Raw genomic sequence first — 16,190 nt, 5'->3', positions numbered from 1 at the left:
ATAAAAAACGATGGGTGTGTCGTTGACTAAGTAGACATGTCAAGAAGTGACGCATGAACAGCCAGCCGGGGACATCGGAAAATTTGGACAATGACATGTTGGTGACCATGAGCAGAGGACGCCATTGTTACCAAAGTGGTGATTGAGAATTTCGGTGGAAGAGGGTGATGAAGGGTGGTATGAAACGAAAGAAAAAGTGGAAGCCACTTCCATCCACAAATGTAACGTCAGACACGATAAAGAACTTGAACGTAAGCCAGTTAAACAATAAATGCATCAATCTCGACCACCACCAACTCCCACTACCACCAATTCTCCAGCAATGTCATCAACACTGGAAGGGCGTGACAAGCAGGAGTTCCCAAGGCTCAGTCCTAGGACCATTATTGTTCTAAATTGATGCGAATGACAACCCCAAGGGAGCGTACGTGCTCGTACGCACACAAGTTTGCAAACGACGGAAAAGTATACTGCTATGCGTGCTAGTGGCTTAGCAATAATGTACCACTCAAAAACCAACGTATGGACTATAACAGCTCATATATAAATATATATATAAAATATAAATATAAATATATATATATATATATATATATATATATATATATATATATATATATATATATATATAAGGCACAACTCTTCTAAACACGAGAGTGAAGTATACAACTTTAGAACACTTTCCCACCAGGAGACTCGAACCCTAGCCAGCACAGAAGCCTTCCAGCAACTGGCATAACAGGTACGCCTTAACCCACTCCACCACCCGCTCAGACTCCTAAAAGAGATGGTAATTTCGGAGTATTTAAATACACCAAAGATCATCACCTCCCAAGAGCACCAGAGCAAGTGAGGGGTCATTTAGACGTTAATTTCATCAAGTCCCTGTTAATATGGGAAGACACAGTGTCTATGCTTAAGGCACAACTCTTCTAAACACGAGAGTGAAGTATACAACTTTAGAACACTTTCCCACCAGGAGACTCGAACCCTAGCCAGCACAGAAGCCTTCCAGCAACTGGCATAACAGGTACGCCTTAACCCACTCCACCACCCACTCAGACTCCTAAAAGAGATGGTAATTTCGGAGTATTTAAATACACCAAAGATCATCACCTCCCAAGAGCACCAGAGCAAGTGAGGGGTCATTTAGACGTTAATTTCATCAAGTCCCTGTTAATATGGGAAGACACAGTGTCTATGCTTAAGGCACAACTCTTCTAAACACGAGAGTGAAGTATACAACTTTAGAACACTTTCCCACCAGGAGACTCGAACCCTAGCCAGCACAGAAGCCTTCCAGCAACTGGCATAACAGGTACGCCTTAACCCACTCCACCACCCGCTCAGACTCCTAAAAGAGATGGTAATTTCGGAGTATTTAAATACACCAAAGATCATCACCTCCCAAGAGCACCAGAGCAAGTGAGGGGTCATTTAGACGTTAATTTCATCAAGTCCCTGTTAATATGGGAAGACACAGTGTCTATGCTTAAGGCACAACTCTTCTAAACACGAGAGTGAAGTATACAACTTTAGAACACTTTCCCACCAGGAGACTCGAACCCTAGCCAGCACAGAAGCCTTCCAGCAACTGGCATAACAGGTACGCCTTAACCCACTCCACCACCCGCTCAGACTCCTAAAAGAGATGGTAATTTCGGAGTATTTAAATACACCAAAGATCATCACCTCCCAAGAGCACCAGAGCAAGTGAGGGGTCATTTAGACGTTAATTTCATCAAGTCCCTGTTAATATGGGAAGACACAGTGTCTATGCTTAAGGCACAACTCTTCTAAACACGAGAGTGAAGTATACAACTTTAGAACACTTTCCCACCAGGAGACTCGAACCCTAGCCAGCACAGAAGCCTTCCAGCAACTGGCATAACAGGTACGCCTTAACCCACTCCACCACCCGCTCAGACTCCTAAAAGAGATGGTAATTTCGGAGTATTTAAATACACCAAAGATCATCACCTCCCAAGAGCACCAGAGCAAGTGAGGGGTCATTTAGACGTTAATTTCATCAAGTCCCTGTTAATATGGGAAGACACAGTGTCTATGCTTAAGGCACAACTCTTCTAAACACGAGAGTGAAGTATACAACTTTAGAACACTTTCCCACCAGGAGACTCGAACCCTAGCCAGCACAGAAGCCTTCCAGCAACTGGCATAACAGGTACGCCTTAACCCACTCCACCACCCGCTCAGACTCCTAAAAGAGATGGTAATTTCGGAGTATTTAAATACACCAAAGATCATCACCTCCCAAGAGCACCAGAGCAAGTGAGGGGTCATTTAGACGTTAATTTCATCAAGTCCCTGTTAATATGGGAAGACACAGTGTCTATGCTTAAGGCACAACTCTTCTAAACACGAGAGTGAAGTATACAACTTTAGAACACTTTCCCACCAGGAGACTCGAACCCTAGCCAGCACAGAAGCCTTCCAGCAACTGGCATAACAGGTACGCCTTAACCCACTCCACCACCCGCTCAGACTCCTAAAAGAGATGGTAATTTCGGAGTATTTAAATACACCAAAGATCATCACCTCCCAAGAGCACCAGAGCAAGTGAGGGGTCATTTAGACGTTAATTTCATCAAGTCCCTGTTAATATGGGAAGACACAGTGTCTATGCTTAAGGCACAACTCTTCTAAACACGAGAGTGAAGTATACAACTTTAGAACACTTTCCCACCAGGAGACTCGAACCCTAGCCAGCACAGAAGCCTTCCAGCAACTGGCATAACAGGTACGCCTTAACCCACTCCACCACCCGCTCAGACTCCTAAAAGAGATGGTAATTTCGGAGTATTTAAATACACCAAAGATCATCACCTCCCAAGAGCACCAGAGCAAGTGAGGGGTCATTTAGACGTTAATTTCATCAAGTCCCTGTTAATATGGGAAGACACAGTGTCTATGCTTAAGGCACAACTCTTCTAAACACGAGAGTGAAGTATACAACTTTAGAACACTTTCCCACCAGGAGACTCGAACCCTAGCCAGCACAGAAGCCTTCCAGCAACTGGCATAACAGGTACGCCTTAACCCACTCCACCACCCGCTCAGACTCCTAAAAGACCCCTCACTTGCTCTGGTGCTCTGGTGCCCCTAAATGACCCCTCACTTGCTCTGGTGCTCTTGGGAGGTGATGATCTTTGGTGTATTTAAATACTCCGAAATTACCATCTCTTTTAGGAGTCTGAGCGGGTGGTGGAGTGGGTTAAGGCGTACCTGTTATGCCAGTTGCTGGAAGGCTTCTGTGCTGGCTAGGGTTCGAGTCTCCTGGTGGGAAAGTGTTCTAAAGTTGTATACTTCACTCTCGTGTTTAGAAGAGTTGTGCCTTAAGCATAGACACTGTGTCTTCCCATATTAACAGGGACTTGATGAAATTAACGTCTAAATGACCCCTCACTTGCTCTGGTGCTCTTGGGAGGTGATGATCTTTGGTGTATTTAAATACTCCGAAATTACCATCTCTTTTAGGAGTCTGAGCGGGTGGTGGAGTGGGTTAAGGCGTACCTGTTATGCCAGTTGCTGGAAGGCTTCTGTGCTGGCTAGGGTTCGAGTCTCCTGGTGGGAAAGTGTTCTAAAGTTATATATATATATATATATATGTGTGTATATCACGAAAATAAACACGTGATTATATATATATATATATATATATATATATATATATATATATATATATATATATATATATATATATATATATATATATATATATAAACTGAAAACTCACACCCCAGAAGTGACTCGAACCCATACTATTCTGGGGTGTGAGTTTTCAGTTGCATATATGGCTGGAGACTGTTCAGGCTTGTTCACATTTGTGTTCCTCACGTGTGCCCCAAAGAATGAGGTGATTTGATAAAATATCATGCCCAAGATTACCATCAGAGTGCCGGCGGGAGGAAGGGGAATTAGCCTCGGCTACCATCCTTTTTTGTCCGGTCATGATGGTCGAGTGGTTAAGGGATCCTGTACATCAGTTGCAGAGTGCTTCTGGCAGTATGGGTTCGAGTCACTTCTGGGGTGTGAATTTTCAGTTGCATATATGCCTGGAGACTGTTCAGGCTTGTTCGCATTTGTGTTCCTCACGTGTGCCCCAAAGAATGAGGTGATTTGATAAAATACCATGCCATCAGAGTGCCGGCGGCAGGATGGGGAATTAACCTCGGCTACCATCCTCTTTTGTCCGGTCGTGATGGTCGAGTGGTTAAGGGATCCTGTACATCAGTTGCATAGTGCTTCTGGCAGTATGGGTTCGTGTCACTTCTGGGGTGTGAGTTTTCAGTTGCATATATGCCTGGAGACCGTTCAAGCTTGTTCGCATTTGTGTTCAAAATATCTTCTAATTATTTTCAGCCATTTTGCTTTTTCATTTTTATTAAAACCACATTTTGACACACTTGAATGTAATAATAAGTGTACATATTTTTTTTTTTTTTAATTCTATGTCTCCTTAACTTTAGAGGAATCCTATACAGCTGTATTCCTGAGGCTAACTGAATACACTAATGTGACTTTTTTCAATATTTGCACTTTGATTTACCAGATTGCTAAAGGGAAATTCAGATAAAAATGGTTGGAAACCACTGAAATAGTCAATAACATACACACCCTGTTCTCTAAAGTCAATGTTATTTTCAGCACTGCATATTCATGGAGACAATTTCAATGTATGCATCCATGAAGGATTGATTGGCAGAACAACAACACAAGCACAATGGCAACATTTTATTTTATTCATTTAAACAATAGTTTGTAAAACTGCAAAGTGCCCAATTCTTTACTATTTTACAAAGTTTACACATTATATAAACTCAAGCTGAACAAAACATATACTATAACTATACTAAAAGACCCTGTTCTCATAATCTTCAATAATGCATTCATATAGCATAATTTTACATTGTTTTCAAAAAATCATTAAAATCCTGAACCGATGTCTTAGCAATAGTATTACAAAATTCTGCATCGTCGCCGGCAACTAAAGCCGAGGGAGAGACATAATTTGGCTGCAAAGGGTTATATTGGTTTCGTCCAATTGTCTTCAAATACTCGTGCCGCTGCTTTAGCCTGAACTCTCTCGACAGAAGAACATGCGGAAACTGGACAAGCTGGGAATGAGACAAACCCATTTCATTATGGGCAAAATTGAATCTTCTTAACAATGACACACCATCTGCAAATTCATAAAAAAAATTACATTAGCTGACCAGAAGTACATACCTTCAGAACAATTAAAAATTAGACACTAAAATCCACACAATTCAAACTTAGACACCAAATCCACATAATTCAAACTTAGACACCAAATCCACACAATTCAAAATTAGACACCAAATCCACACAATACAAAATTATTCACCAAATCCACACATTTCAGTTGCTCCTGAACCATTATCAAGATTCTATTGTTATAAAACTATTCTAAAGCAAAATGCTATAGAAAAAGATACTTAAATGGAGAATATACTTCATGTGGGTGTGGAATATGGGAATGTGCACAAAAATATAAATGGATGCACTTACAGTCTTGTAATTCAAATGCAAGTCATTGAAAGTTTCAGAACAAGTGGGAGCTGCAGTAAAAAAAAAAAAGTCAATAAAATCCTAGGAATAGTGAAACATAACTTTGATTTAATGGAAAAGGTGGTACTTATTCCACTGTATAAATCTCTTCTGTGCTCTCAATTGGATTATTGTATCCAAGCATGGGGACCTCATCTTCAGTAAGACATATGTATCTGCTTTGGAGAGCTTTGGAGAAAGTCCAACAAAGGGCAACAAAAATAATTCCTGAACTAAGTCAACTCCCATACCAGAAATGGTTAAGAGCTGTAGAACTAGACATGACACGGCTGATCACATCGAAACTTTTAAAAAATTGAACTTGGAGGATATTGATCCAGACCACTTCTTCAAAAGGTCAGATGTAAAAGAACAAGGAGCAATGGATTCAGTCTCAACCAGCTACAATGTAGGACAGAAAAAAGGTGATACTATTACACCTACGGGGTTATAAACCCAAAAAACTGCCTACTCGCCGAATCCGTAAATGCCAAAAACCTGCTACAATTTAAGATGCAAATAGATAAAATCATCAAGACAAATAGGGGGAGGGGGGAAACTTTGACAAGTCGCCAGCTTCCTATCCTCGTCAAGGCCATTAGAGAGATAGTGGCCTCAGATAAACTCAGGTAAAAGGTCATTATAGCAGAGTCTGTATATGTAATATGTTCCTGACATCATACAGTATATTATTACATATGACCAATATATATATGAAGCTCATTCAGTTACTATAGCAATAATAAAAAGTTTGAATTATAGATACAGACGATAAACATGATTTTATAAAAAGACACATTGTATTGTCAAACAAATAATAGTTAAAAATATACAACATATACTCTATTTAATTGCTGTGGTATTGATCCCATTCTCTCAGGCATAAACATACTTTTTTCTTAGCAAAATTATGTGTATATGATTTTCAACTTATCCTAAATATTTTGCTTGCCAAAAACAATTGTATATTCATATTTAATCCATGCCATTCTCATTTTGCCATGTTATATCAATACAGTATTATATTTAAAAAAAAAAAATGCAGACATTAAACAAAAAACATGCAGAACTACCAAACTTAATTTTGGGAGTGGGAAGGGAAGAGAACTGTCAGGGAAAAGTGCCAAGTCATTATGACTATACCTGTATATCACTTTGAAGGGATCAGGACAAGGATTTGGGATGGGACGGGGGGGAAGGAATGGTATCTAACTATTTGGACGGTCAGGGATTGAACGCCGACCAGCATGAAGCGAGACCATTGCTTTACCATCCAGCCCAAGTGGGAGCATGCGAGCATAAACTTAAAAAAGGCATTATATGCATCTCTTAAAAATTTAACCATTCCACGCATAAATATATTAGGGGTAGCTCAGTCGATTAAGGCAGTGTCTGGGATGCTCCCGGATGCAGGTTCGAATCCTCGTCACGGCCCTTGTGGATTTATTTATATTAGGGGTAAATGGTAAATTTGTTCAAATAACCTACGTGCCATCCACAATTTTGGTTTTGTTAACAGCAGGCTCTTCATTTCTATCGCTGTAAATCCCATCTCTTCTACAACAGCGAAAGATGTACGCTGAAAATATAAACACATCCTTTGAATATTTTTTTATGTTCTGTATATACACTTCTTTTCTGACACTACTGCTACTTAACTCTAAAAATATTTTAAATTTTCATGTTTATTTATAATCACTTATAACCTACTTATGTGACTCCAGATGCTGTTTTTTTCCATTTGTATTGCCATATGAGTGGCAGCAGAGGCATCGTATGTCTAGGTTGTCTGATCATCCACATACTAGTGATTCACAAGTGTAATACAACGGAACCTCAATATAATGGGCTACAGCACTGAAATTTTAACCATTTTAAGGTTTTTGTTCAATTAGGGTATTATTGCCAATCTTTTATGAACTTATTGCAAATTTAAGAACATAAATAATATGTAGACAATGCATTTACCCACACCAAAATATAAATAATTGTTACCTGAACATTGTATAAGTTAAGTGTGATTAATTTTGGCTGCTTGGCCGCCAGTGACCTCACTTCAGCACCAGTCAAATCAAAGGATTTTTGAAAGTACCCCAGACGGTTGTCTATTCTTATATTACTGAAATCAAGATACAAATATTTAAATCACATGAAATTAAATATCATCAAACCATTAGCTAAAAGGGGTTAAATGGCAAGACAATGTACTGAAATTTTGTATCAGCTAATTTGGTAATAAATGTACAACTATTTATGAATACAAGTTTTTGCAGACAATTTTTGCAAATATTTTATATTTGAATTTAAGTAAGAGATAAAGAGGTTACAAAATTAAGTTTGTAAATCAAAGTATTTTTTTATTTATTCTTTATAAATACGTGGAAAAATCTAATCATACAATTCTTATGTATACAGTGCACTGTATCATTCACAAAAATAAGAAATTATAATACATGAATATTAAAATAACATTTAAAATATTTATCAAGTCACAAAATGTGTAGCATTATTAAGCTGAAGATGTAATTTAACTTTTTCATTGTATTGCTGCAATTATATAACTGGATTAAATATAAAAAGCATGGAGGATATTAAGAACCATCTTCAATGTACATTATACTAACGTTCAGTAAATACCAATTTTAGTACTCGGCACATGATAAACTTTAGAATTACTGTATACTGTATATAAATAAGTTTTGAGTATTGAAAGACAAGTCATGAAACAAGTAACACAAATTTCTTTTCAAGAGTTGCAATGAAAGCTGTCATCTAAGAACCTAATATCCTTCCTCCAAGTAACTCTGGAACCCCCAGTATCTCGACCTAACTCCTCCGTTGAAGTCCCAACTTTACCAAAATTCACGTCTCATGCAATTAACACCACCACCACCATACTCACTTAGACATCATTCCATGATTATATGTGAAACAACACCTCAACCCTTTTTGAGTAGCCATATGCAATATACAGTATTATTTTCATAACAGGAATTGTGATATATTTTCAATCATAAACCAAATATTTTGCTACGGTAGCAGTTAATAATCCAATACCCAATTTCAATCCTATGTTTGAACTCTTTCTGTCCCAAGATGGTCGAATTGTGTAAGAGTGATTACTTTGAAAGTGTATTAAAAACAATTATCCTGATAAATGGATTCCCAAATTTGCCCTTATTTTAATACATTTTAAATGAGTCTTACCTGAAGAGTAGCCAGTAAGGGTTCCTGGATATGATTCGAGTAATCTGATTTTGAGTAAAGTTCATTAAATGGAGATAGTTCAAACGAGCATGAAGATCATCTAATGTTTCTTTAAATATCATTGGGTTAATAGACAGCCATTGGCCAAGATCTTCTGCTGCAACACCCACATCATGCAAAAACCTGTGGGTAGCAATATTTCTAAAGTTTACAAATAAAAATCATTATGGTTGGTTTTAGAGTTTTAACTCCAAACATTTAACATTTGTGGCTTTTTATATTTTCAACACACATTTAACCTGTGTAAAAAGCAAGCCAAATAATCAGATGTTTGGCCATAGGGAAACCTTGATACAAACCTAACATATACACAGGCATCCTGTCCCCAACAAAATTAATTAAACTGGACATGAAAATATTCTTGCTAAGCAGGAGAATTGGCTGCTTAATGAGGCATGGTCCCGCTGGTCACATAGACATGATCTTGCACAGCCAGGGTAGGCTGTGCTTGTTATGAACCCCCATGTAGCCTCACGATGTAGGACTCCCCCCCCCCCCACACACACACTGAGAGTTAATCACCCACCTGACCACAGTGAAGAGTCAGGGAAATTAAATAGCGCAAGAAACCGTTTTTGTGACCAAGGAGGAGATAAGTCACGGATGAGCATCTTTGATAAAACTTGGAAGTGAGAGGTTTACTGTATACTGTACGCCAGTTCTGAGCCGAATCCCCAATAGTATGATGTTGACCCCCTTCTCCATATTTAAGTCCAGTTTTGAATGACTCTCCAGTGTGTACTCTGTCAGTGTTAATAGTAGAGGTGTGAAAGACGGATATTATTATTATTTTTTTTTATTGGCGGCTCCCTGGTGAGATGAAAGCCCAGGGTAAAACTCGGGTGACACCTGAGAGAGAGAGTTCAAGGGAGACCCTGATATGCTGTAACTGAACATCCTAATATGTGCCTATGTGTAGCCCACATGCCTAACTCCAAGACCAGATTCTTGGTTATCTGGTAAAGAAAGGAGCTCCTTATGAGGTAAGTTCCATTTGAACGCATTAACTTGTGACTTTACTGAATGTAGAAATATGTACCTTCACGCATGTCATTCCTGGTTGCATTGAGAATTTCCAGTCTTATGTGTAGAAAAAAGTGCCATGTGCTTATCATTCCAGCAGGACTGAAAATTCTACAGTGTCTTTCTTACTGTTTGGGTTGGCAGGGTCAATGAGAGGGTCCTTTTGACCCTGGTTGAGGGAGAAAGACCCTGCAGGGAGGCAGAATTTGCCTAAGGAAGCAACTGATTCCTTAGGCTTAGGCTCAGTTTTTTTTCTTAAATAATATGTATTATTTAAAGTAAAATAATAAAAGTAGCAAATCAATACATTCAGCTGGAAAAAATTATACTATACTGTCCATGAATCCAGATTGAAATCAGATTTCAAAGTGGAAATCGGACAGCAAATTTTGTATGCCGTTTGGAAGTATACGTTTTATGGACATTCAGATGTAAGAAGTTGAACTATATTCCTACAAAGAACCTCAAGTGTGGTATTGCCAAACAGAGATCAGATATAAATGCTGGACCTCCATGAACACCAAAACAGGCTTTATACCTGTGTAAGAACAAATCTTTTTACTAAAAAACATTTAACTTTTATAACTTACACTATATGTTGCTTCATATCCCTCTCAAATTCCAACCTGAGGATGAATGAGCCAATGCCCTTGCGCTTTTCCCACTTACTGAGGTCCACCCCAAGTTTTACCATTTCTTGTAGCATGTGGGATCTGAAATTAGCAGAGTGCATCAGACACTATTATATTTTTATCATTCTTATATAACCTATAGAGAGATATAATTATTATTTCAAATTGCCCATCATATCTTAAAAATACATGGAAAAACAAAAATAGTTAAACCTGTAAAGGGGAAAATAACTAGGGTGAAGAGACATAATCGATAAGCAAGACACTGAAAAGTGTAAAGAGTAAAAAGATTGAGCAGTGCACCAAGAAGTCACTTGAATGCAGAGTCAAGCAAAAGGAGCCAGGATTGCAGGACAAATATCCTCTCTGCTCCATATATAGCAAAATTTTTCCATGGACAAGTTAAATATAGCCAAGCAGTTTAATACATATTACAAATATAAACATGGGCTAAAGCATCTAAAGATTAAATTTCTTTTAAATAATTCTTCCCATCGACAATAACAAGAAATTCTTTTGTAGACTAATTAAGCTCACCCTTGAGCAAAATATATCATCCTCTCATGACTTGCTCTGTTAATTGTGTTTATGTTCTTATGGGTGTTCAATATATAATAAGATTCAATAAGGTTGAGGTCATGAGGAAGAATGATCAAATTATTAGGTCAAAAGCGTGGTCTATTGCTGAGCTACAGAAGAGCTCTAAACCCACAACAAATAAATCATAAGACATGGAATGAATATTTGGGAAAGATACAAACTAGATGCGTATCAAAAGGAAAGCGCAGAATACTTTCAGTTCTGCATTGCAAGATTATATGCCCTTCACTTCCAAATCATTGAGTGCCAATCAAAGTAGTGTTGAGTTATTCAAGAATGAAAAACTTAAACATTTTCAAGCAATATATATATATATAAAGCAATATATATATATATATATTGGTTTGAAATTTACAAAGCTAATGAAACTGGTTTGTATTGGAAGAATTTCCCTGATAAATCTTTAGTTATTAAAAGAGAGGTGAGAGTGACAGGTTGTAAAGTTATAAAGGCAGATTGTCAGCCATGGCATGTATAAATGGAGATGGCACACATACAGAACCACATATGCAGTCACTGGAAAGGCTGCAAAAATCAAGAGCTTACAATTTTTTTTGAGCAATCAGACAATAATCTGCAAAATATTATGATTTAAACAATTTTGTGTTATAAAGAAGATAAAGAAAATCTAATAGAGGAGCACAGAGGGAGGTTAAGTAAAATTCAGTCTTTGTTATGGCTGAATAATACTCCACCTCACCCCACTATTGACCCTTAACTTCAGCTGATGGTAAAATAAGATGTGCGTAGCACTAACTCATAATACCATCTCTCTCATCCAGTCCATGGACCAAGGAGTTGTGTATCACGAAAAGCTTGTACACTGATGTTCCAAATCCACCAAGTGTGCGGAGACTGGCAACTTTATCCTAGTCTTTTTGTGCCTATTTCAAATGCTTACATCTACGTGTGTGAATATGGAGAAAAGTTGGAGAGATATTACATCCTTCATGATTATATACATCCAGAACAACCTGGCACACTTTCATTGGAATCACACAAATCATCCTGTGTTTAGCAATCATGCCCATCAACTAGACTGGAGTTATCTGACAATAGGTTAAAATCAGAATGCATTCCAAAGTCCTTCAAACATTTTTTTTTTTCTCAATGAACCACCTACTGGAACATTATTATTAAATACAAACATCTCTTCCCCCCCCCCACACACACACACTTTCTGGCTACAAATACAGTATTGTACTGTACAAAATGAAGTACAGAATGCATGATACAAAAATATAATCCAAAACGTGCATAAACCACAGGATAATTGTGTGGAATCAAAAGACCAAACCTGGCATTTGCATGTCATGTATCAAATGTAAAATCAGTTGTACGAACTACAGTCCTGTACTGTTATTGAGAGGGATAAACACTTTATTTTTTTTTTACTTCAAAAGCAGATACTATACAAGATATCCTTCTTATATCTCAGAACTATATTGATTCTCATTATTTAACAGATTACAGTTGCAATATCTGCTAAAATTAAGTTAACTCATAGTTTCACAATATGCACTGTAAGCTTTATGTAATAAATCATGAATAATTAGTATAAACATTATATAACTGAGAAAACATATACAATTGTTCTTTCCTACTTGTTCACATATGCAGCAAAGTTGAATGACGGCCTCACATCTGGAGTTAAACCATCAATATCTGAGAGGTCTTTAGGGGGGCAAAGAACATCCTTGGTTTCTTGGCTCATTATCCATTTCATTTCCGAGGACCAGTTACCTTCTTCACCACTCATGGGTAAGCTGCCCTCTTGCCCAGATGCCAGAGAATCACACACATCATCTTGAATCATGAGCGTACGAGCATCGTTATTTGTTATGACTATGCTTGCATCATTGTTCTTTAGAGTTGAACTCACTGAGCAATTATTTTCATTTTTGCTATAGTATTTACATTCATTTACACAACAAATATTCTGAACAAGCAGGCTATTACCCATAAAAACATTGTTTCGATTGAATACATTTGTATTTAACACCACTGAATTCTGTATATAGCCTATATTTGTTAAGTTTCGTGTTCTCATATTTTGTGTCCATAAACTAAACGCTGGTTTTGCACTAATTAGTGAACCAAACACTTTGCTTCGTATGTTATTCATGGTGTACCTGAAAAAAATGAACTCAAATGTAATATATATTTATTGCATGTTTCCATCTACAAAAGAACTAAAAGCTAAAGGAAGTAAGCAAAATTTTAAGCATTATCAAAAAATTTTAATTTCTAGAATAAAGCAAATAAAGGCATTATGCAAGAAATAAATGTATATAACATACAATACTTGGAATTAATTATGGAAGAAATATTAAATCAAAATAATCAAAATAAAATATAGATAGAGCATCGGCCTCACACGCGTGGGGGTCCATGGTTCGAGACCCATACAGCCCAGGTGACTGGAACATAATCTAACTTTGAATTAAAACAACAGCGTAAATAAGCTTTATTTTTTAAACTCAAACACAAAAACTCATTTCGTTTTGCATTTTAGATATTTACAAGAAAGTACAATGGGCTTAAAGCAAATTTTTGTGTCATGCTACATGGCACATCCTCATAAAGACCAACTACAAAACACAGCATTTAACGAAAGCCTTAACAGCTAAAAAAAAAAAAGTGTCAAGGAATACCTAGAGAATCTATATTGCTATTTAATATAAAATAAGCACAATCAATCTTAAAGTACCAAAAACTAGTGATTGAAGTATGCATTGAGAATTTGCAGTACTGTAATACTATATAAAGTTAATAATCAATTTTAACAAAGTAATTAAACTAGTGAGCATCTAATAATTAACATGATCGGGAGATACTGTTGATCAAATCTGGGTAATGGTTATACAGTATAACACGAGTAATAGGAAAAGATGGGTACAATGAGAAATCATACTGATGGAGTTATATTGTTAGAAGTACAGTAGTAGGTGAATTAGTAACACAAGGTTCTTGTATAAAAGTGGTTTAATAATGCATTTGCATGACAATGTGAATAATAATATGGTGTGGGTACGGTTGCAAAGAAATTACATACATTTTTGCTTTACATTTGATTTAGAATAAAGAATATATTTCTAAATTCTTAACTAAATTAGAATAGGAGTAACATATTTAAAATACTGGTGTCATTATTGCATGGTGCACTTGCATAGATTTAATCACACTTGAAAAATGTCAGAAATATTTATTTCTTGACCAATATTCAGATTCTAGTACAGTACATCCACCTTGGAAGAGTTCATAGTTAGGGTTAACATTGAAGGACAAAGTAGCGCTTTGTAAGTGTAAAGAGCACAAAAGAATGTATGGAATGTATGATCTTCTTATCTTGAGGTTATCTTGAGATGATTTCAGGGCTTTAGTGTCCCCGCGGCCCGGTCCTCAACCAGGCCTCCACCCCCAGGAAGCAGCCCATGACAGCTGACTAACACCCAGGTACCTATTTTATTGCTAGGTAATAGGGGCATAGGGTGAAAGAAATTCTGCCCATTGTTTCTCACCGGCGCCCGGGATTGAACCCGGGACCACAGGATCACAAGTCCAGTGTGCTGTCCGCTCGGCCGACCGGCTCCCAAATAGCAAAAATTTTTATAGTTGTGATAGCTGGTTATTGCCGAGTGATGATGGGTTTGAAGTTCTTTGCTGTGGTCGAGTCTCATATGCAGATTCTGTGAGACACAGCTAAATTAGAAAGTTATTTATGGGCTATACAGGTAGCGTGAGAGGAGCAGAGTAAAGGGAAGGAGGGGAGGTCATTGTAAAAGTATTCCAACTGTTTTGAACATTCTTTTTTTCTGTATTGCATGTGAATGTTAAAGTCTCATGTCAATGTATAAACTAAAAAAATAAAAAATAAAAAAGTATATATATATATACATTGTTATGTTAAGTTATGAATATGTTGATGAACAGATCCAGTATGAAGTAATCTGACTCCTTTAGCCTTTGGTAATGCATCTGATGCTTATCCTATCCTAACCATAGATCCTATGTTCATTACTCCTGGCAGTCTAGACCAGAGTGTATAATTATTTATTTATTTATATAGAAGAAGGTACAATAGGTTTGTGAGAGTACAGAACATTGGTGTCCTTACATTCTTGCAAAGCTACTAAGGCGCATAGCATTTCGGGCGTAGTAGCGGCAGCAAATATGTGGCAGTTCAAGATGTGAACTACAGTTTGATACAGTTCACATATTGACCTTCAATCAATACTGCAAATCGTAATATAATGCCTCATATAGGTAAGATTCTAGTGCTTAGTACATACAGTTAATTGTTGTTGACTGATGTACTGTACTGTATCAAGTTCAAGTACGTTTATTAAGACAATAAAATACTATCTCAAAAGGTTAGAGTAGCTTAAACTATTTCTACCCTCTAATGTCCTGTATCAACCGTGCAGAGTGAGTATGGGGTGAGCCACATGAGAGCACAGTGACCTATCTAAAGAGTGGCTCCGAGAACTGTGCTCAATTCATCTAAAAACACAATGAATGAACATATTGTTTTATACGTCGTTATAAGGATAAAATATATAAACTATATTTCGTGTGCAAAGGGATATAGTACGCCAGCAAATACTAACCTGTTTTGTTTACATTTGTGTTAGTGTACGGACCCCACGGTCGGTTGAGCTCCTGTGTTCACACCAACGTTTTCTTTGGTTGGTGTCCTTTTTTTTCACACCATTATTAATACAAAGAGAAACAGTTTCATATTCTCATTTGTATAGATACCATCTCACATAGGTGTTGTCCAGCATGAAGACACAGACAAGGCAGCTAAAACTGCATGTGTTAAGCTTGAAATTGAATTGGATATGGGCATTCCAATCTCTGCTGTAAAAGCCGCAATATTTCAGAAAATTAGGAGAAAACAGAAGAGCAGTCACTGACACACAAAGGCCAGAAAGCACGACTATAAAGCGCCGTGACATGTATAGAACCGAGAATTATATGTACGGGCAGCATAAAACATCCACTAGACAGTGTGGCATTGTAACTGCCAGAATTGCCCGAATTTTTGCCCGAAATTGCAAAATGCCCGAAACGCTT

The 16,190-nt window shown here is 37.3% G+C and overlaps 1 protein-coding gene across 2 annotated transcripts; it reads right to left on the bottom strand.

Moving 5' to 3' along the window:
* Positions 1-4,739: 4,739 nt before the first annotated feature.
* Positions 4,740-15,830, bottom strand: mTerf3 (mitochondrial transcription termination factor 3). 2 transcript variants are annotated; one of them, XM_045745397.2, is made up of 8 exons: positions 15,722-15,776; positions 14,633-14,800; positions 12,716-13,243; positions 10,470-10,592; positions 8,797-8,979; positions 7,585-7,708; positions 7,078-7,168; positions 4,740-5,200 (listed from the first exon to the last, which is right to left on the bottom strand). In XM_045745397.2, the coding sequence occupies exons 3-8, from the start codon at positions 13,234-13,236 to the stop codon at positions 4,923-4,925; spliced, it is 1,320 nt and encodes a 439-aa protein (XP_045601353.2). In that variant the 5' UTR covers positions 13,237-13,243; positions 14,633-14,800; positions 15,722-15,776; the 3' UTR covers positions 4,740-4,922. The 2 variants fall into 2 exon arrangements, with proteins under 2 accessions (XP_045601353.2, XP_045601354.2); XM_045745398.2 differs by lacking the exon at positions 14,633-14,800 and having other exon boundaries at positions 15,722-15,830.
* Positions 15,831-16,190: the final 360 nt, after the last annotated feature.

Source organism: Procambarus clarkii, chromosome 16, assembly GCF_040958095.1.
Source record: "Procambarus clarkii isolate CNS0578487 chromosome 16, FALCON_Pclarkii_2.0, whole genome shotgun sequence".
Taxonomy (NCBI): Eukaryota; Metazoa; Arthropoda; class Malacostraca; order Decapoda; family Cambaridae; genus Procambarus; species Procambarus clarkii.
The sequence above is the reverse complement of the archived record's forward strand: the minus strand, read 5'-3'. Positions and strand labels throughout refer to the sequence as shown.

Coding starts and splice junctions, on each gene's coding strand:
- mTerf3 (XM_045745398.2), bottom strand. CDS start 13,236: ATGAATAACATACGAAGCAAAGTGTTTGGTTCACTAATTAGTGCAAAA. Junction 7,169..7,584: donor TTAACTTATACAATGTTCAG/GTAACAATTATT, acceptor TTATATTTTCAG/CGTACATCTTTCGCTGTTGT. Junction 5,201..7,077: donor ACCAAAATTGTGGATGGCAC/GTAGGTTATTTG, acceptor ATGAATTTGCAG/ATGGTGTGTCATTGTTAAGA.